General features: G+C 51.3%; 1 protein-coding gene across 1 annotated transcript in view; it reads left to right on the top strand.

The window, feature by feature from the left end:
• Positions 1 to 293: 293 nt before the first annotated feature.
• WFDC1 (WAP four-disulfide core domain 1) overlaps positions 294 to 22,403 on the top strand; it is a 28,095-nt gene continuing 5,985 nt past the window's right edge. Inside the window, exons 1-4 of the mRNA XM_059904361.1 lie at positions 294 to 663; positions 14,190 to 14,373; positions 18,326 to 18,409; positions 20,415 to 20,555. Of these exons, the coding sequence (XP_059760344.1) occupies positions 520 to 663; positions 14,190 to 14,373; positions 18,326 to 18,409; positions 20,415 to 20,555 (553 nt within the window). The 5' untranslated portion in view covers positions 294 to 519. The remainder of the gene's footprint in view (positions 664 to 14,189; positions 14,374 to 18,325; positions 18,410 to 20,414; positions 20,556 to 22,403) is intronic.

Below are 22,403 nucleotides of genomic sequence, written 5' to 3' on the forward strand. Positions count from 1 at the left end.
CGTTCGGCAACAAGTCTTCCAAAGAAGCTTTTGTGGGCAGAAGAGTTTGTCAGACCAGCTCAAAACTTGGACAAAGTAGCAGCCAGAAGCCCCCAACCCATTCCCTGCGTGCCCACCCCACCCCCCAGAGCCAGCACACCTCCTGGGGAGGGGACCGCCCAGCCTGCAAGGAAGTGCTCCTTATCCCAGTGTGACAAGGCCACTCCCGGCCACGTCTCCAAGCAGCGTGACACCCCCGCCTGCTGCCGCTGCCTTCTGAGCTGCCTGGGCTGCAGACGTCTGGCTTGGAGTCTCCGGGCCAGATGCAATAGGGCAAGCTAAAAATAACCCGGTGGGCGGCCCCCATCGGGAGTGCGGGTCGGTGAGGGGGGGCCTGGGCTGGGCGCGGACACATGATCCCCGGGACCCGGCCGAGTGGAGCTGAGACCGTCCGGCAGACTGTGCACACTTCTGCTCCACACTTCCAGGACCCCCCCGCCCTGGCCAGAGGGCCCCTCTCCTCTGACCATCTGGGAGGAAATGCCTTTGACCAGCTGCAGGTTGGGCAGCGGCTGGAGGAGGGTCAGATGGGCTCTGTGCTTCCTGCTGCTGCTTCTCGAAGCCAGTTCTGCCAAGAATATCTGGAAACGGGCGTTGCACGCGAGGCTGGCGGAGAGGTCCCGTGTAAGTGCCCGGGCTGGGGGGGGGGGGGCGCGCTGGGAGGAGATGGGTGATCCCCGCACCGTACGGTGTACAAGCGCCCCACCCAGACGTGGGCAGGACAGGGCAGGCGTCCTGCTTTCTTTATCCGAGTTGTACCAAAGTCGGGTGGGGAGGCGATGGAACTCACAGCCCTCAAAAGACTCTGAGCCTGGGAGTAAAGAAGCCAGGGGCCCCTAAAAATGCACAGGGGGACCGTGACGTGCTTTTGCCTACCTACGTTTACTTTCTCCTGACAAATAGCACCTGATTTTAGAGTCCAAGGACTTAAAACTGAGTGTTTGTCTCAACAGTCAATAACCAAATGTCGATAGTCGATAGGATGCAATTATGCTTCTGTGCCGTTCCTGACTCATTCAGTACACATTTAGTGGAAACTGCTCCAGGCCGGGTGCTCTGTGCGTTCCCATAGGTACAACGTGGAGACACCAGCTCCCACCCTGCAGGGTGGTCGAGTGGGGGAGGCAGTCAGGTGACATGTGACAGCAGTACAAAGGGTTGGCACGCCGTGGTGAGAGGCGAGGAGCATGCGCCCTGCAGCCCTAAGTCTGCATCCAAGCTCTGCTACTCACAGGCTGTGGGGCTTCAGGAAAGTTGTTTGACATCTGTGAGCACCGGTGATCTCATCTGAAAAAGACAGATTGATGCGTTCCTTTCATCAAATATGTATGTTTGATCGCCACTATTTACCTAGGTCACTGTTGCCCTAGGCTGTGGAGATACAGACTTATATGTCCCCAAGCCTTGGGGGACTCGTGTTACCCCACAGGGCTGGGCTTGCAGAGAATGAATGAGACGTGAAAGGAAAATGTATACAGGCACACCTGATCTTATTGTGCTTTACAGACACTGCGTTTTTACAAATTGCCGGTTTGTGGCAACCCTGCCTTGAGCAAGTCTCTCGGCGCCTTCTGTCCAACAGTGTTTGCGCATTTTGTGTCTCTGTGTCACATTTTGGTAACTCTCCCACTACTTCCAACATTTTCATTTTTACTCTATTTCTTATGTTGATCTGTGGTCAGTGATCTTTGATGTGACTATTGGGAAAAGATCACGACTTACTGAAGGCTCAGAGGATGCTTAGTGTTGCTCAGCAACAGGCTGTTTTTTAATTAAGGTGTGTACGTCGAGTTTTTTAGACATAATGCTATTACACACTTAATATGCTACGGTATAATGTGAACCTAACTTGTAGATGCACTGGGAAACCAAAATATTCATGTGACTCGCTTTCTTGCAGTGGTCTGGAACCAAACCCACAGTATCTCCAAGGCGTGCCGGTACTGTATTTGGTGACAAGTGTTGAGAAGGGAAATAAAGCAGGAAGGGGACTAGGAGAGAGAGTGGAGGTAGGAAGGGTGTCACTTTAGGTCCCCCACCCCAAAAGGGAGCACACAGGCATAGAAGGTTCAGGAAGACAATACCAGCACTCTCAGCCTATAGGTGAGGAGTGTAAATGACTCCATATCTGTCAAACACAGTGCATAGCGAGTGGTCCTTGCGTCTTGGTGACTTTTACTCAAATATTAGGAAATTGGTTGGTGTTTGCCTCCCCAGGTGGAATGTAGGTTCCTCACAGTAGGGCCTGATTCTGGCTCCCTCAGTGCAGTGTTCCTGGTGCCTGCCATGAAGTAGGTGCCCCATACATTCTTGTGGATAAATTATGGGCAAGTGCAATGGAAGCACAGAAGAGTGTGTGCAGCTCTGCCCCAAGAGAGTCAGGGAGGGTTTTCCAGGATCGGGGACATTCAACCCAGGGCTTTGAAGGATGAATAGGAGTTTTCCAGGTGGAGAAGAGGGAGAAGGGAATGTTTAATGACCCCAGGCACCATGTGAAATGAAACTGTATTGAGGCTAATCTCAGCCTCCAGGGCTCACACTCTATAGGTCAGGCAAGAGGCCACACGGGTGTAGAAAAGCATAGTAGCAAGTGAAATGGTGGTAGGTATTTGGAAGGAGAAGAGAGACCCTTGTCAAGTTGGACTCCGCCATGCTCTTCGCTGTCCCAACAAGATGATTTAGGCCTCAAAGCATCCAGCGCTTTGGTTCTAGGACCACAGAGAGATTTCCAATACATCATCTGGCCTTATCGCTACCTTGTCCTGGAGCGTCCCAGGGGCTGATGCCGTGACATCTCTCTAGGAGGAACGAGGAGGCTAGGAGGTTGGGGACGATACGCACTGGAGGTCAGGGGGAGTCTCTTTAAAAACACAGGCCTGGGTGGACTTCAGGGACCAAATTACTTCTAGCCAGTTTGTCAGAATGCAAGCACTTTGAGTTTGTACTCATTGGACTGGAGCTCTTCCCTGCTATCAACAGACATCAGCTTCCCTCTCCGGTGCCCGGACACGGGAGAGGTTTGTGCCAAGACTGTGCCTCACAGAGAGCCCCTGGGGAAAGACAGGCTGTCGACTGGTGGCTCAGAGGATAAGGAGGTTGGGCAGGGCGCCAGGCCTAGGAGTTTTTCAGTGACATCTTTAATGAGCTATGCAGCCTCAGGCTGCTTGCTGCCCCTCTCTGGGCCTCAGGTCATTACCTGGGAAATGAAGACAAAGGACCACATGACCTCCAGGGCCCTTTCAGTTCTGATTCTAACATCCATGCAAATGTCCAACAGGGAATCTAGGAGTAATAGGAAGCAGCTCCGCATATTCAGGGGCAAGACTTCTTAGGTGGCCCCCATTGCCCACCCCAAGCTGGGTGAGCTCTTCAGCCTTGGCCCTGGACCCCATGGGGCAGGTCAGGGCGAGGAGAGGCCAGGTGTCCAGGATTATGCTGAAGCCAGCTCATACCCACTCCAGAGAGTTAAACAGAGCCCTTATTAAAAATGAAGTCATATAAACATATAATTTACATGAAAAAGGAAGGAAGGAAATCCTCCTTATCAGAAACATATCACTTCCTAATTATTTTGGTTGCATTCTTACCATTCTCCCTGCTCTCAAGGTCATTCATGTCTGTGGCATCTGCACGGTAGAAACACCATCTATCACGGAGCTATTACACTTCTCTTCCCAACTCCTCATTCAGTGGCCTCACATTGGTAGCTTGAAATCAGCCCCAGTGAGAGTATTTACACCATGGAAACTGGCAAAGGCTGCACATGGAGAACTGGGTGTTAAACCCGGACACGCATGAGGCTGCCTGCATCTTGGCTCCTCCCCTTCTCAAAGCCCCGCCCCTTGACAGAGTGGGCAGAGGGGGCTGAGGAGGTCCGGGGAATTTCCTGGATGCTGTGTGCATTTTCCTGCCCAAGAGACAGTACCTGAGAGGAAGACACGGGAGGCCCTTTAGGGAGGCTTGTAAGGAGAAGAAGACTTGTCCTCCGTGAGCCTCCGTTTCCTTGTCTGCCGCGTGGGAGACGGCAGTGCTACTTTGCAATCCAGTGGAAAGACCACGAGAGCCTTCAGCTTGCTGCCCGGCCAGAGAACACCTCTCTCTGTGTACTAATAAAAACAAAACAAAGACAGATATTTACGAGGCTAGATAAGAGGGAAAGGAACAGGCTAGGAAGAGGGATGTTTTGTCAGTAGCCCAAGAGGCTTTCTGGGGAACTCAGGGTCCGTTCTGTGGAGCTGGTGTTTTGGGATTTGCTTTCCTGCCATTTGATGGAAGTTATAAGAACAGTTCTTTGCTGAGTGGTCCTGTGTGTCAGGCCAGGCTAACTCAGGATCCTCTGAACAAACCTACCAGGTGGGACTTATTGTAGCCGCCATGTCGGCTTGGGGACTGGGTAGCCCCATGGTCCCCATGTGTCACTGTGGCTATGTGTCTGTTTTGTACCCTAAGCTCCCATTCAGGGCAGCTGGAAATGGCTAGGCAGTTTGCACCCTGCCCAAAGGTGCCTGCCCAGCGGAGGGGCAGTGTGGGGCTGCAGCAGCCCAGAGCGAGGATGTCATGCGTCCTGCCGGACGGGGCACCCCTTTGCAGCTGGCCTGCCCAGAGCAGCAGCTTCTGGTGACGAGCACAGAGGCCCCGTGCGAGGCGCGTTCCCCGGTCTCCCCAGGCTGGTCCTCCTTTCCCTCGTTACTTCTGTGAGCCCGAGAGCTTTCTGGCGCATCTTTTATTTTTTGCTAAGTTAGCAAGAGTGGGAGAGGCAGGTGGCCTGGAGCTGTGGGTACCTCCCCTCCGCTCTCATCATTCTCTGAATCCTGAATCCTCACCTTCATCCTGGAAGCTCTGTCCTCGGAACACGCTCGGCCGACACACGGGACGGGCCAAGGTGCTCGGGTCCATACCGTGGGAGCAAACGGAGCTGAAGGACCACGGCCTGGCTTCCTCAGCCCAGGCTGGGACGCCTCCAAAGAGTGATCTGGACAGTTTCTCAGAGGTTGCCCTTGGGTTTGAGCTCCAGGTGCCCAGGGCAGTCACCTGGGCATTGACGGTCCCCAGATGGCACCCCCTTCCCTGTCTCACGTGCCCCCTCCCCTGCTAGAGCTGCCTGGGACCCTCTTGCAAATATACCATCTGCACTAAAATCCTAGTCTCAGGGTTTAATTTTGTCTCCCCTACCCCCAAAAAGATGTGTTCAAGTCCTAAGCCCTGGTGCCTGTGAATTTGACTTTATTTGGAAATAGGGTCATTGTAGTGTAATTAATTAAGATGAGGACATCTTGAAATTAGGTAGGCCCTTAATCCAGCGTGGCTGGTGAGCTCAGAAGAAGACAAGAGAGAGACAGAGACACACAGGGAGAAGGTCACGTGGAGACAGAGGCAGAGATCAGAGTGACGCGTCTCAAGCCAAGGAACTCCAAGGATTGCCAGGAGAGAAACATGGACCAGACGCTCCCTCACAGCCTCAGAAGGAACCAGCCCTGCCGACACCTTGATTTTGAACGTCGGGCCTCCAGAGCCGTGAGAGAACACAGCTCCATTGTTTTCAGGCCCCCAGTCTGTGGTGTTTGTTACAGCAGCCCTAGCACACTCACACGGTCAGCCTCTGGGAACCAACGTAGTCAGTTCTGCTGCTTGCAACCAGCAACCCCAATGGTCGACTCTTCCCAGATGAGGGCATTCCGGCCAGAGCAGAGAGTGACTCACCCCACACCATTCTGGCCGTGGACTGGGGAAGCTATCACTGTGCCCTCAGAGCCCTGGAGGCTCTCCTTGCTCCGTGAAAGAGGTGAGATTGATTGCACCCCTGCAGGACCCCGTCATCAGCACCACTAGGGTGCATCCTTCTGGAGGGGAGGGGCTGCTCAGTGGGCCCTGGAGCGTTCATGGTCAAGACCCCGCAGGTCCTCCCTGGGGGCTGGAGAGAGGCGATGTGACGTACCGCGGTGAAGTGCCCCACTGTAGGCTCGGCCATCCCCGAGGGCCTAACGCAGAGCCTGACCCGTCACAGACGCTCATAAACATTTTAAGAACGAGGGGGAGGAGCTGGATGGATGGGCGGGTAGATGGAAGGAAGGAAAAATAAATGAATAGTGTGACTTTGGGGGTGACTTCCTCCTCTCTGAATCTGGCTTCCGTACCTGAGGTTTCAGTCCTGAAATTGATTCCAGGTGGAAACGAGCAAGGGGAAAAGTATCCAAGAACCGTGTGGTTGTAATCTGGGACCCTGCATGCAAGGAGGCAGGAAAGCAGAGGGAAACTTACCTGTCATAGTGGCACTAGTCGCGGTAACCAAAGTGGAAACAGCCCAGACGTCCATAAGCTCAGAATGGATCAATAAAACGGGGTCCATCCACACAATGGAATATTATTCAGCCATAAAAAGGAATGAAGCACTGAGACACGCTCCAGCATGGATGAGCCCTGGAAACATGCTCAGTGAAAGATGCCAGTCAGAAAAGGCCACATAGCCTGTGATCTCTCTGTATGAGATGTCCAGAAAAGGCACATTCATAGGGACAGAAAGTAGATTAGACGTTGCCAGGGGCTGAGGGGGTGGGGATGAGGAGGGACTGCTTAACGAGAATAGAAGTTTTCCAGAAAGGAACACAACATTGTAAATCAACTATACTTCAGTTAGAAAAAAAAAAGAATTTGTTTGGGGTGATGTAAATATTTTAGAAATAGATAAGAGGCAGTTGTTGCACAATATTGTGAATTTAATCAGTGCCATAGAATTGTACACTTAAAAATGGTGAAAATGGCAAATTTTATGTTATATTGAGTTGGCCAAAAAGTTCGTTTGGTTAGTGAATATATTGTTCAATAAAATTCTTGGTGAAAATGAAAAATGTGTCTTTTATTTTTGCTTAAAACCAAACAAACTTTTTGGCCAACCCAATGTATTTTACCACGATAAGTTTTTTAAAAAGCAGCGGGAACCTAAGGTACATCTTAGGGATTCTGTGAGGGTCTCCTGGTCAGGCTTGTCTTAGCTTCATGGTCCCCTGCTCAGAGGCCCGTTCCCTGATCCCCTATTTAGGTCTCTCTTAAAAGTTTTCTTAACTTCTCGACTTCTTCTTCCTAACATTTAGCTCCCTTATTATGCTCTGCATGATTTTTTTTTTTTTATTCTGGCTTTGTTTCATTTTACATTACCTACTTTCACAGATAAACAAAAAGAAAGCAATTCGTTTGCTTTCTGTGTGGTGTTGGGTTGGTGTTTGTCACATGTCCTGGAGCTGAGCCACGCGTGAAGGCAGGGCCAGTGTCTTCTGGTTTAGGTCAGCTCTCCTCGCCTGCAGCCAGTGCCTGGCACGTGGTAGGCCTGGGAACTATGAATTTACCGTGAAATGAATGACTAAATTACCTTAAAACCTTCTAGAGCAGAAGAGAAGGGATGGAAAGTTCTAGAAGACTCTCAGGTGCACAGCAGGGCTCAGTGGACACCAGCCGGAGGAGCTGGCCAAGTTTGCACTCTTGCCCTCAACATGCACTGAGATGGCTTGTCCTGGTGTGAGATCCTGGGTTTTTGAGTACCTCTCTGAGGAAGTCCCGTTAGCCACGCACCAAACTCTGCTCCCGGAGCCCAGCGCGTCCTGAAGGTCTCAGGGCATCAGGAAATGGCATTCAATGCACACTGAACTCTAAGCCCTCTGTTCCAGGGAGAGACATATTTTTAGATCTTTGACATCCGAATTCCAGAGGAAGAGTAAGTAAAGCTTAGAAGAAAATTGGCTTTCTTCCTGCACCAAGCAAACCAGTCCTGGGGTGCATATTTGTTGGTCAGGCCGTTAACTCTCTGGAACATTCCAAAGAAGGGTAAAGCTCTTGCAGGGGAATGAAGGGGGTGGAGTGCTGAGGGAGGGATGCGGGCAAACTGGGGCAGCTTTGGAGACTGAATTCTTTCTCCTTAAATGGAAATGGTTTCAAATTTTTTCCTGATTACAAAAACAATGATGTTTACTCTGCAAGACATTCAGACAACACAGAAAGTCACAAACAAGTAAAAATATTCTAAATTCTCCGAGACACAAGCTCTGTTGACATTTTGGTACGTGTGAGTGCCTAGACTCTTTCGTGAAGCAGTTATGCTCGGCACACATTGTTTTCTTAATGTTATTTTGCTCATATTGTTTAAAATTTTTTTACTGAGATGAAATTCACATACTGTACAATTAACCACGTTACAGTGGACGGTTCAGTGGCATTTAGTGCATCGACAGTGTTGTGCAACCACCACCTCTGTCTAGTTCCAGAATATTCCCATCACCCCAAAAGGAAAACCCAGACCCGTTAAGCAGCTGCTCCCCACTCCCCTTCCCATACTCGCCCCCCCCCCCGGCAACCACCAATCTGCTTCCTGTCTCCATAAATTTCCCTATTCTGGACGTTTCATATAAACGCGATCATACAGTACGTGGAATTTGTGTCTGGCTTATTATTCATATTGTTCTGTACCATGCACTTTTCATTGAACGATATATGGTGACTATGTTAATATGACAGATCCGTGTCCTCTTTTCAGAGACTTCTGTGGTGTTCCAGGGTACGGACGTGCAGTTGTTTATTTACCCAGCCTCCTTTGGTTGGGCGTCCAGGCACTTGCTCCAGTGGACTCTGGATTTGCACTAGTGGAATCGGGCTTCCCACTGAAGCAGCCCAGAATTGGCATTTCCCTACCTGCTTCCTGAAGACATCAGAAGAAGAATGGCTTTGCACATCTATAGAGGCTTCTAAAAATATCCCCACAGGGTATGAAAAAAAAAAAATAGCCACCAGGTCGAAACCCTAAGGGAAACCATCTTTATCCAAGTAAGGCATGCAGCGCTGGGACATTCTTGTCCGAGCTGTACCGTAAATGTATGTTCAGGAGCTACTTTGAAGCAGACTTGCTGTACCATCCTTTCACAGGGATGAAAATGAAAGATGGAGATCATGGGTTGTCTGGGATGTTCGTGAAGGATGTTGTCAGTCTGGGGTGAGCTGGGATTTGACATGCTGTTGTTTTATTTTCAGCTGAGTGGCAATGGAGGGCTGGGGCTGGCTGGGGCTGCAGAGAGCGGGGGCCAGGACGAGTTCTTTCCAGAATGTATCCCTGGGGGAGGCAGTTACATGACTACATCCAGAGCTGGGGCTGGTCCAGAGGCGGGCAGGAGGCAGGGGCGTGTGAGAGAGGGGGACCCCGAGCTGACAAAACGGAAAGAATCTCACAGGTGAGACTGGGAAGCAGCTCCCCAGATCCAGGCTCCCGGGACAGGAAATTGCCAGAGTCAGACAGACCCAGGTTTGAATCCTGCCTCTGCCACTGGCCAGCTGTGTGACCTGGGGCAAGTGCCTTTAATATTTCTGTGTCTCAGTTTCCTCACCAGTAAAATGGGTTAATAATAGCAGTGAGGGCTGTGCTGAGAATTCCGTGAAATTCAGTATGTGAGGACCTAGCACAGCGTTGGCACACAGTGGGAGCTTAATAAATGCTGCCTGCCCTGCAGTGATTATGAGTCAGCCTGCCCAAGTTCTGAGCCTGGCGCTTCCCCATATGGTGAGTATGCGCCTCAGTTTCCTCACCTGTACAATGGGGTCAGCAGGTGTAACTACAGGGGAGCGATGGATGCTACCTCAGGGGACCCTCAGGGAGCAGTGCTGGGGCGGCCGCTTCCTCTTAGGAACTCTGCCAGTTGTTTGCCCCCATCCCCCCCACCGCCCCCCCTCCCTCCCTAGAAATGATGGCACTGCTGCGAGAGGGTTTCTTGCTTGCGCGTCTTTAGACCCCAGTTAGATCCTGAACTCCTTGGGGGCAGGGACCGGCTCATAGGTTTCTTTTGCATCTGCCTCAGCATCACATCTAAAGCATCATTAGTGTGTGAGTGAATCGAGGGCGGGAAGGAGGGAGGAAGCAGGAAAGACCAAAAATAAAAGTAATGATAAAACCAACCGATCAGCATCGCTGAGCAGAGCACCCACCGATGTGATCTCATCTGCTCCCTCCACAAATCCCTGCAGCGGGCGCTTACTTCTGGGCCCATTTTGCAGATGAGGAAAATGGAGGCTCAGAGAGGTCATTTTCCTGTATAATGACACAGCTACAGGGGTCCAAGCCAGACTCATCTAATTCCCACACCTGAGCTCAAATCCCTGACTGTTGAGGAAGTCACGGCCTCAGCGCCGTCCATCTTGGTACACTTGAAGGTGGGATGTAACTCCTAAGTTCTTGCCCCAAAGGAAGAGGAGGCATTAGCTGGGCAAGGACAGGGAAGAGTTCTGAGTGCAAGGAACAGTGTGCAGAAGGCCCCAAGGCCAGGAGGAGTTTGGGGTCCCAGCAAACCTTCAAGCACTGACCCCAGACTTATATTCTGGATGCATTATTCTGGCTTCAGGAGGGAGGAGTGTAATATGACCCTTCTCTGCCGGTGGCCTTGGGCAAACCTTTAATTCTCTGAGCCTCAGGGGGCCTCATCTTTAGAGTGTGGATAAAATAGGACCTGCCCCTCCTGGACTCACGTGACCAAAGGCGTGTGCAGATGCTGGGGGAAAGGTACAGCATGAAACAAACACGAAGGGACAGCTCCACATCAGTGCAGGCCACCTGGCCTGCGGAGCCACCTTCACAGGGACAGTGTGCAGGTTATTAAACGCCTAGAAGGATGAAGGATGCCTGACACGTGGTGAACCGCCAGTAAGTGCTGCCCGTCACCGTCACGCCTCCATCATTCTCATCGTCACAGCTTTCAATCAACCACAACAAAAACGAACTGAACACCTGCTCTACACCAGGCACGGTCGTAGGTGCTGGGGACACAGGTGGGAAGAAGACCGAGTCCCTAGGAGGACACGTTGTAGGGGGGAGAAAAACAGTAAACCGAACAGTGAATCAATACACGGTCCTCCCAAGGGTGATCAGAGGTTTGGAGCTACGTAAGGCAGGCAGAAGGGAACGGGGAGCGCCAGCTACGGGCGCATGTGAGCAGAGACCTGGACCAAGTGAGGGCTGGAACCAGCCGGGCATCTCAGGAGGGAGACACAGCCCGTGCAAAGGCCCAGAGGTGGGACCTCAGAAGAGAGGCCAGGGCGCTGGCCAGGAATGAGCAAGGGGAGAGCGGTGGGACGACAGGAGGGAGGCCAGAGAAGTGGAGGGGCAGGGGCACGGGGTCTGACCTTTAGCCCGAGGACTTTGGCCTTTAACCTTTAACCCCCGTGGGCTGGGAAGGTGATCTATTTATTTCGTTTATAAAAGTCCAGTTCTTTCTCAGAACTCCAGGAAACATCCTTTGTTTAGGACCCTCTGTGAGCATCACCTTGCATGACATGAAATATTTTTCAAAACATTTAATCCTTTAATCTGGGCCCCTCCGTGAAATCGGTTCTTTATCACCCAGGACCATCTGTTGTTCCGGCAGCACCATAAATCACTGGGGCGATTTGACTTCTAAGGCGCTTATCTCTTTTGTTTTCTCCAAATTCTGAGAACCGACATTTGAATTTTCCCTGGAGAGCGCCCCTTTTGGGGGCTGCCCTTAGGAAGTCACCCACCTGGGAGGCGCTGGAGGTGGGTGGAAAGCGTTTCCTGTCTGATCTCCAGGTTCTGTTAAATTTCATAAATGAGGCTTGATGTGAAAACAGGCTGGGCGGAAAAACCAGCCGTCCCTTCCCAGCCACGCCCAGGCATCCTACCTCACCCTCCGAAGGAGGCCAGGGCAGCTGTCACCTCCGATTAGGATTCAAATGGCGGGGCCCCAACGTGGGTCCGATGTTGCTAATTCTTAAGAAAATGAACTGAGTTAATGGTGCGGGATTATGTGCCCTGCCTGCATCTTGGATATTATTCCTGAGGATACAGGAATTTGGGGCACCCAGCCGAGCAGAGGATGGCAAAAAGGCTGAACCAGGAGTTAGAAGATCCAGGAGTTACAAGGTTGCCCCTTTATTTTGGCTTCGTTTCCGCCAAATGTTGGCTTTGTATTCATTTTTGCTTTTCACAAGTTAAATGATTTATATAAGGGAGAAAAGATGAATTCTCTGGGTACAAACTACTATACACAAAATAGATAAGCAACAAGGGTCTACTGTAAAGCACAGGGAATTATATTCAATATCTTGGAATAACCTCTAATGGAAAATAATCTGAAAAAATATATATGTATAACTGAATCACTTTGCTGCACACCTGAAATTAACACAATATCGGAAATCAACTCTGCTTCTATTAAAAAAAAAAAAAGAAAAGAATTCTCTGGCTGAAGCAGGGAGGGCCAGGAGCCCCACCCTCCCCAGGCTGCACCCCTCCCCCGCTCCACTTGGTCACGGTTTCCTCCCCCCCCAACCCCCCACCCCGCCCAGTCTTAGCCCCTTGTGGGGGGGGGGGGGTCCCTGGGAGGTAGTTTGAGAACACTGGTCCTTGTGATTGCGCGCGTTGGCAGATGCGTCTGGTCGGGACCTGTTCTCGGTGACCCGACGCCCCCTACTGGGCACTGGGAGCAGCGCGTGGAGTTTCCGCAATAGCTGTGGCGGAAGGACGTTCATGCATCCTTGACCTTTGAGGGCATACACCATTGTGTAGCTTGCCTTTTGTTTATTTATTTACTAACATACAAGGTTTTCCCTGTCATTAATCATTCTTCTTAAGTACGTCTACCTTTTAAGTTTTTAAATTGTTTTCTTTAAATTGAAAAAAAATCAATGTGTTCATGGCAATATATATATATTGGAATCTGTGCAGAAGAGCATGCAATAAGGGGAAAAAAGTGTACAATAAGGAGAAATCTCCCTTGGCTTCAGAACCTAATTCTTCTCTCCAGAGGCAATCTTTGACCAATGGCTGCTGTGTATTCTTGTATATCCTTCTAAAGATGTTCTAGGCCTGTTAAACATATGCATATTACATGTGTGCGCATATGAATATTTGGAAACATAGGTGACGAGCAGATAAACTGTTCTGTATCTTAATTTTCTTCATGAACCACCATCTCTTGGGGATCTCTCATCAGCAGGTTTTAGTGGCTGCATGCTACTCCAGTCTGCAGACGTGCATTATTTACTTGGATGGTACAAGGTGCAGGAGTTTGAAATACATATATGATGGGGGAGATCGGGGGACCAGTAGGTAAAGCATTTTAGATAGGTGGAGCAGTTCAGGCATAAGCCGGAAGCGGGGCAAGCCAGGGTGGTTTTTCCCCCAAAGAACCTACTCTGTATCTAACTCTGTGCCTGAGTGTGCGTGCGTGTGTGCGCACACCTGTGTAGAGATGTGTAAGACCTGCCCTCCATACACCCCACCTTCATAACCAGAAGCAGAACAGTGTTCCTGGCACAGATGGGGTCTGGTGTGACTTCAACTCTCCCAACCCCACCTCTAAAATGCTTCTTTTATTGGTAATGCGTCCACACTTCCTATAAGTTAAATAGGATATCGTATTTTTAACTCTTTCTGGAAACATAGTACCAAAAAGTGTGAAAATCCTGAGTTCAGCTCCATGAATCCCCACAAAGCGAACACACCATGGAACCAGCACCCAGATCGAGAAGCAGAACGGGGCCAGCCCCCAGGGACCCCAGACCCCCTTCAGGTCACCACCCACCAGGTGACCACGCTCCTGGTCTCACACCAGACATCAGCTTTGCCTGTTTTTGAACGAAAACTATAGATGGATTCACACTGTATGTTCTCTTGTGAGCTGACTTCTTTTTTTTTCTCAGTGTTATGCCTGTGACGTTTATCCACGCCGTTTGCTACGTGAATTTATTCATTTTGTGTGTGATTTGTAAATTCTCAAAGCTCTATATGAACACATGAATTATAAGAAGTATATAAATATGTGTGTATCTATGTGTGTTTGTATACATACCTATACATATATATATACCCTATTTTATATGTAAATACATACATATATGTACATACATACATATAAACATCGGGATAGAAGCTTAACATACAACTCTTATCCAGATTGATTTATCCTTTTTGCTGCTGATGGGCTTACAGTCATTTCAGTTTGGGGCTATTACAAAGAGAAACAGTGTCCTTTCATCCTCAGAGCAACCCGCTGAGGCTGGTTCTGCTGTGATCACGCGAGGACGCGGCGGCTCAGAGAGGCCCAGCGACTCGCCCGCGGCGCACAGCACCCGCCCCGTCCCGCTGACGCCCCCTCTTCCCGCAGGCCGAGGAGGCGGGCGGCCCCCGACAGCCCCGCGCCGACCGTTGCCCGCCGCCCCCGCGCTCGCTGCCCCCCGGCGCCTGCCAGGCGGCGCGCTGCCAGGCTGACTCTGAGTGCCCGCGGCACCGGCGCTGCTGCTACAACGGCTGCGCCTACGCCTGCCTGGAGGCCGTGCCGCCCCCGCCAGGTAGGTGCTCCGTGCCGGGGGAGACAGGATGGGGGGCGCGGGGAACTGTCCTGCCCGGCGCTGCCCGACTGGAGGAACAGCTGGGCTTACACCTGGACCCCCTGGGCGGGCCGCCCTGTGAGATGGGAGCACAGCGCTCCTGGAGCAAGCATCCAGCTGCATGCATTGAGCGCCTGCTGTATGCGGGGCTCGCCACTGCCGGCAGAGAACTACAGTCCAGGGGCCGCCCGTTCCGAGGAAAATACCCCTCCTATGAAGATGGGGCAGATTTCTCATAAAAAGCCCAGATTTCCAGCTTTTCCTTTCTTTTAATTTTTTTTTAAATTTTGTTTATTTTTGGCTGCGTTGGGTCTTCGTTGCTGCGCGCAGGCTTTCTCTAGTTGCGGCGAGCGGGGGCTACTCTTCCTTGCTGTGCGCGGGCTTCTCACTGCGGTGGCTTCTCTTGTTGTGGAACACGGACTCTAGGGCGCGGGCTTAGTTGCTCCGCCGCATGTGCGATCTTCCCGGACCAGGGGTCGAACCCGTGTGCCCTGCATTGGCAGGCGGATTCTTAACCACTGTGCCACCACGGAAGTCCTCCAGCTTTTCTTAAAAATACTGGACCGCATTCCCTGGGCCACCATCTGCTGGAGCCTCAGGTGCCCCTAGATGGCAGCGGGGGCGGCCTCCAGGTTTCCAGGGACCCCACAAGGCCCACTTGACTCATGACGCCTGGCCCTGGGGGTATTTGAGATGGAGACCTGACACCTTAGCGATCCAGGTGGGCATGCAGACTCCTGGGTTCAGATCCACTGGCTAGCTGGTCACCAACTTAAACCCGCACTTGTGAAGCAGGGCTGAAAGGAGAATGGGCAGCTCACACGGAGTGCCCCGTCCGCCTCCGGCGAGGAGGAGAGAATCAGTAGGATGTTTGTTGAATCTGAACGGGGAATCTCTTTGGGAGACGCAGTCCTCAGGGGTTCATCTGTGGAGGGAAGGAGTTTCAGATCCCTTCTGGAGAGGTTTGGGAGGGGAGGGAAGGGAGCCTGGGAGGAGTACAGGGTGGGGCTGATTTTGGGCAGCTGAGTGGAGAAAAGCTGCCCTAAAAGTTTCCTCCGCTCCCAGTTCTGCTTGGGGCTGAGCCTTTGGAGGATAGCAGCCTGTTAGGACTGCACTTCCAGCCGGAGGCTGTGGTCCCCCTGGGCCCTCATTACTGAGGCCTACCCCCTCCTCAAGGCCAAGGTGAGAACGAACACACCCAGTTCTCTTTGGGGTGAGGTCACATCGACGACAAGGGACTCAGCACCCTTAATAATGCTCATAATTACAGTCTGTGCTGCCTCTGAGTACTGCCTCATGGCCACGATGGCTCCTACAGGGCCTTTTATGAGAAAGACAAAATGGCACCCCTTCCTGGTGGAGGAAGTACGTAAAAGTGTGCCCATCTGGTTGGACAAGTCGAAAAGGTGCCCCTTCCTTTGGACTGAGACTGGGCATAGGGACTCCAGCCTTACTTGCTGCCTAGAACAGGTGCTTCTGAGCAGTGCACAAACTGTACAACTGTCCATGACATTCCAAATGGCCTTTCCTTACACCATCTCATTTAATGCTCACACAGTCCAATGGGGTGGAGAGACCACTATCAGCCCTGTTTTACAGCTGAAGACACGGGAGCTCAGAGAAGCTGAGTACGTTGCCCAAAGTCACACAGCAGGCAGAGCTGGCATTTCAATTTAGTCTTCTGACTGTGGAGAAGTGTCCACTGCCTTAGGCTCTGAGTGTAGGGATATGGGGCCCCAGGCTCATTTGTGGGATCCCTCACTGCCCAGAACATCCTTCCCCCGGACACCCACACAGCTCACTTCCTCACCTCCTTCAGATCTCAGGCAGAGGTGGTCACTTTCTCAGAGAAGTTTCCCTCTCTAAATGGTAATCTTTCCTCTGGCTGTTGCTTACTGCCTTCTGGCTTAAGCTTTCTTTATAGCCCAGTCTAGAATATTGTGTTTCATTTGTTTCCTGACCATTCCCCTGACTTGAAGGTCAGCCCCGTGAGGCAGGAAGTTTGGTTTGTTTCATTCACTGCTGTATCCTCACTACCTAAAATAGTCTCTGGACACATAAAAGGTACTCAGTGAGGAATGGATGAATCAATGAAAGCCTAGCTTTCACTGGCCAACAGGAAGAGCCGACAAAATATTAGCCAGTCATAATAAGAATTATGATAATAATATCTAGAACAAGGTTCCTCACCCTTGGCACTCTTGACGTTTGGGCTTGGATAATTCTAGTTGGGGTGGGCAGTGGGGCGCTGACCTGGGCAGCATCCCTGGCCTCTACCCACTAGATGGCAGTGGTGTCCCCATCCCATACTGGGACAACCAAAAATATCTCTAGACTTTACTGGATGTTTCCTTGGGGGGCAAAATCGCTCCAAATTGAGAACCGCTGATGTAACATGACTTGAAATGCACCAGGCCCTGTTCTAAGCAGCTAACACACTTCCTTGCAGTCAGCATGTGGGTTCCCTCCAAAGCAGACCCCGAGATAAGGTCTTGAGTGAGGGGAGTTTATTTAGCAGGTGAGCCCAGGAAGTTCTAGTTGGGGAGCAGAGAGGCGAGACCCTGGGCCTCCAGGCCTTTAGGGTCTGCATATTGATGGGAGACCTTGACCAAATTTCAGTATTCCAAAAAGTATAGCAAAATGTGTACATTTCCTTGTACAGGAAAAATTAATACATTTCCTATTTAGTAAAAAAATAGCATTGAAAATACATTTTCTAACATTAAGTCCAAGGCGGTGGGGAAAAGGAGGGAAGAACCAGAAGATTGGAAATAGAGACTCTGGAACCATGTCTCACCCCTCTCGTTTGGAAGTTGTAAACTGCTGGTTCTGCTGTTTCCATTTCCACACTGAGAGCAACCATCTTATAACCATATTGTGCTCTTTTAAAGAAAAAAGCTAACCGGTATTTTTACCAATCCCTATCTAGGTACTTTCAAAGGCACTAGACAGCACATCAATCTCTTTATTTTGGAGTCAGACTAAAGCAGAGGTCATAAACGAATGTGATCCCAGACCAGTTTTATTTAATCTCCAAAGTACTTAAAATTTTAAGAAATTATTTGCCAACATTTAAAACCAAGAGTTTATATTTTTTTAAATACAGACCTAAAGTTAAAAAAAAAAAAAAAACACCCAGAGGCTCTGGGAACACGGGGAACAGCTGGCCAGAGCTGACCAGCCGCTGACCCACTGAGGCAGGAACACTCTCCAGTTGGCCGTGATCCTACCCAGCCTGCCTTTCTCCTTTATGTTACCTATCTGTCCCCAGAGGCATTTGGGTTTTCAATCCCTATTTGGGGCTTTGAAGACCTTCCAGTCTACTACATGGTCACTCTTCCTGTTAAAAATGTATTGGTTAGAGAACAGGCCATGATGCTGTAACAAAAAGACCCACAAACTCAGGGGCCCAACCTATTAGACATTTACTTCTCCCTTGGTTAAAAGGCCGGAGTCGACAGGTGGTCCATGACAGGCAGGTGTCTCTGCTCCAGTCACCCAGGGACCCAGGTTCCCTCTGTCTCGTTGCTCCACATGGTCCAAGTGGCTCCCAGTCTGCAGGAAGCGGGAAAGAGAGAGGGAGGGGACCCGACAGGTAACCATACAAGGGAAAGCTGGGATGTGGCCTCGTTACTTCTGCTCATATCCAATTGGCCAGAACTCAGTCACATGGCACACCTTGCTGCACGGGAGGCTGGGAAATGTAGTCTCCAGCTTGGCCAGCCAGTGCCTAGCTGAAACTCAAGAGTTCTGTTACTAAAAGGAAGGGATGAACTTTTGCTGGGGAACTGAGTTGTTTCTCCTGCAGGGCGGCTCTGTGTGTCATCCCGAGATGCAGGCTCCCCATCCCCAGAGGCTGGGGCATTTCTCAGCTGCCTGAGGGCCTCGATTTAACCATCTATTATCTTGTCAGTTTTAGACTGGCTAGTGCAGCCGAAACCTCGATGGCTTGGGGGCAACGGCTGGCTCCTGGATGGCCCTGAGGAGGCATTGCAAGGTACCTGCAAGGTGATGCCCAACCCGACAGCAGAGCCAGGGTCCCCCCCCTTCTCAGGTGCCCCCAGAAAACTGATAACCAGGGTCAGCCTCTGCTCCGGCAGGCTGCCTATCCTCAAATACTTGGCCCGCTTGGACCCTCCCCACCCCGACACGGAAGGGCATGGCTGGGTCTTGGCCAGGCTCTCAGAATCCCCAGAACAGTGTGGGGTTTGACTGTCCCTGGCAATGGGGTCTCCTCCCTGGGTGGAGAATTCAGAGGAAGGGGGCTTGGGGTTTTCAGATCCCTCAAGTCACCATAAGGGGTTCACTGCTCCCTGCTGACGAGGCCTCCTTCCGGGGTGGGTGGAGAACAGTTTCTGAAAGGAATGGCAGGCAGGCCCAGGGGCCTGGAGCACTGTGGGGGTGTGGCTGTGAGGGAGCTCCTTTGCGTGTGTGCAGCTGTGCTTGTGACCCTGCATACATCCGAGTGTGTGACCGTGTCTGTCAGGGTGTGCAGCTGTGCTTGTGACCCTGCATACATCCGAGTGCGTGACCGTGTGTGTGAGGGTGTGCAGCTGTGCTTGTGACCCTGCATACATCCGAGTGTGTGACCGTGTCTGTCAGGGTGTGCAGCTGTGCTTGTGACCCTGCATACATCCGAGTGCGTGACCGTGTGTGTGAGGGTGTGCAGCTGTGCTTGTGACCCTGCATACATCCGAGTGTGTGACCGTGTGTGTCAGGGTGTGCAGCTGTGCTTGTGACCCTGCATACATCCCAGTGCGTGACCGTGTGTGTCAGGGTGTGCAGCTGTGCTTGTGACCCTCCATACATCCGAGTGCGTGACCGTGTGTGTCAGGGTGTGCAGCTGTGCTTGTGACCCTGCATACATCCGAGTGTGTGACCGTGTGTGTCAGGGTGTGCAGCTGTGCTTGTGACCCTGCATACATCCCAGTGCGTGACCGTGTCTGTCAGGGTGTGCAGCTGTGCTTGTGACCCTGCATACCTCCCAGTGCGTGACCATGTGTGTCAGGGTGTGCAGCTGTGCTTGTGACCCTGCATACATCCGAGTGCGTGACCGTGTCTGTAAGGGTGTGCAGCTGTGCTTGTGACCCTGCGTACATCCGAGTGTGTGACCGTGTGTGTCAGGGTGTGCAGCTGTGCTTGTGACCCTGCATACATCCGAGTGCGTGACCGTGTGTGTTAGGGTGTGCAGCTGTGCTTATGACCCTGCATACATCCGAGTGCGTGACCGTGTGTGTGAGGGTGTGCAGCTGTGCTTGTGACCCTGCATACATCCGAGTGTGTGACCGTGTGTGTCAGGGTGTGCAGCTGTGCTTGTGACCCTGCATACATCCCAGTGCGTGACCGTGTCTGTCAGGGTGTGCAGCTGTGCTTGTGACCCTGCATACATCCGAGTGCGTGACCGTGTGTGTCAGGGTGTGCAGCTGTGCGTGAAGCCGGCTGGCTGTGCTTGTGGCCGTGTGTCTGAGAACTTGTGCATCCCTGTTTGTGCAGGTGTGTGCGACTGTAGGGGCGTGTGTGTGTGCAGGATTTGTGTGCATGTGAACGTGGGTGTGGATATGGCTGTGTGTGTGTGTGTGTGTGTGTGTGTATACATGTGTTAGGACTTGTGGGATGGCGAAAATGTGTGTATGTGATATGTGTGTGTATAGGATTTTGGTGGGTAAACACGTATGTACGTGTGATTATAAGCACGAGCATATGTGTTTCATTGTGTGGGGATGAACGTACGTGTACTGGGTTGGCCAAAAAGTTCGTTCGGTTTTAAGTAAAAATTGATGTTTTTCATTTTCACAAAGAGCTTTTCTTGAACAACGCATTCGCTAGCTGAACGAACTTTTTGGCCAACCCAATATGCATGTCACGATGCCTGCATGCGAGGGCATGTTTGGGATCATGTGACTTTGGGCTGCCCCTGTGTGCATGTGTGTGTGCAGAGACCCCAGACACAGCGTGGAATCTGGGATGCTGATGAGAGCCCCCCGCGTGTGTGTCCCCCGCAGCAGAGGCCTGCAGCACCACAGAGGACGGGGCCGAGCCACTCCTCTGCCCCTCAGGCTATGAGTGCCACATCCTGAGCCCGGGTGACCTGGCTGAGGGCATCCCCAACAGCGGGCAGTGTGTCAAGCAGCGCCGGCCGGCAGGTGAGTGTGGACACCGAGCCCCACCCCACTCTCCCCGGAACCCCCCACGGGAGACCCGTCCCAAAGGAAACCCCCGGCCCCTGAGCCTGGCCACGCCCTCCTCCTGATCCCTCTCTGCGCTGCTCCTCTCCACCTTCTCCCTCCTCATCTGAGCAGGATGCGGGCAAACCCCAGCTCGGCCACCTCCTGCCTGGCTGACCTTGGGCTCAGTTGTTTCAAATCTCTGAGCCTCGGTTTTCTTATCTGTAAAATGGGGCCACTTCATGCTGGGTTATGGGGATTAATTGAAATCATACGTGTGATGCCACAGCAGAGACAAAGAGGTGCCCAGTAAAAGTTGAATAATCTATATCTATCTATCCATTTTAAACTGCACAGAATTTGAATTGTCTGAGAACCCTTAACTTCTCTCTGCTAGAACTGTTCAGTGTGACTTAATTAGTATTTGTCTTTGGAGACAAGGCAATAAATAGTTCAGTGAAGGGCATGAATAGTGTGGCTTTAGTTTGCATACTTTTCCCCAGGGGGGCAAGGAGGACAGAGGAGGGACTGCTGAGGGTACCTAAAAGTCACTACTGCCTCATGCAAAGCGTAAGGTCGAGAGGTTAGGCATGGAATTTGCCAGAAATGTGTGGCAAGCAAAGAATCGGGAACTTCAGGGAGATGGAGGGGGTAAGCATGTCAAAGTTGAGCTTACTGGAACTTTGAGACCATACCCTCCAGGGCCCACGTCCCCACTTCAGCATCTGTTAGTCCTAATAGCTGAGGATAGCACATCGGTCAAAATCGGGGATAATCACAGCGACCTTACTGGCCCAAAGAACCCATCACATGCATTATCTGCCGAAGCATTTCTTTTTCCTCATTTGAGAATTTATTTCTCTGAGGTGTTTCAAGAAAGACATCGATGTTAAACCTGTTACACATTTAACATCAGCATCATTGCAAGTAATAAAATTATGAGACATGGAACTGTCTCGGGAATCCTGGTTCCTGGAGTTCTGAGCTTTGAAAAAAATTACGTATAAAAGGATTGGAACCAACCAGGAATCTGAGATTTCTCCTACATTACACTTGCTATTTAGGGTTATGAGTAGGTTCTCCAGCCAGACAGCCAGGGTTCCAGTGGCCACTTGGCCCCTTGCTGCTGTGTGTGGCAAATTGCCCAACCTTTTCAGGCCTCGCTTTCCTTATCTGTAAACAGGGCTAATAGTAGTTAAGCTACTTCACGAACTCTTTGAGGAGCCACTGAGTTAATCCATGTAAATAGACCATGTCTGTAGTTTCTCAAGCACAGAACCGAATCCCTTCTGTTGGCACCACTGCTGTCTGTAGACACCACAGTGGACTGAGTATGCAGGTGGACGGGATACGCAGTCCTTCGGACATACAACCCCAAGAACAGGCCAGCCTGTAGGAACCTGCTGGAAGGGGCAGCTTTTTCCAAAAGAGCTGGGGATGGTGGGGGTTAGTCAGGAGTCCTCTGAACCGAAATGTCATGTTTATAACTGGAAAGGCCTGGAATCACGTGGCCTTTCTCATCTCCTGATCGTGCTCATTCAGTTACATGACCTCCAAGACCAGGGTAAGCCAGACAGGTTCAAACCCGTTCTCGAGGCACCAAACTAGTTCAAAAAGGACCCACTTCAAGGATGGAGGTAAACAAAGAGACAGTCAGGTGACTGTACCGATGACGCCCGGGGTTGATTGAGGCCCTTGTGGGTGCTCCGCTAAGCTTCAGTGCGAGCCTGCAAAGGCAGAAGTATGACCAGGAGCAGCGTTGAGTGTGATTAAGACTGCAGGCCACTGAAATGGGTTCAAATGCTGCGGCATTCTTCCCGGGTCACC

Source organism: Balaenoptera ricei, chromosome 19, assembly GCF_028023285.1.
Source record: "Balaenoptera ricei isolate mBalRic1 chromosome 19, mBalRic1.hap2, whole genome shotgun sequence".
Lineage (NCBI taxonomy): Eukaryota > Metazoa > Chordata > Mammalia > Artiodactyla > Balaenopteridae > Balaenoptera > Balaenoptera ricei.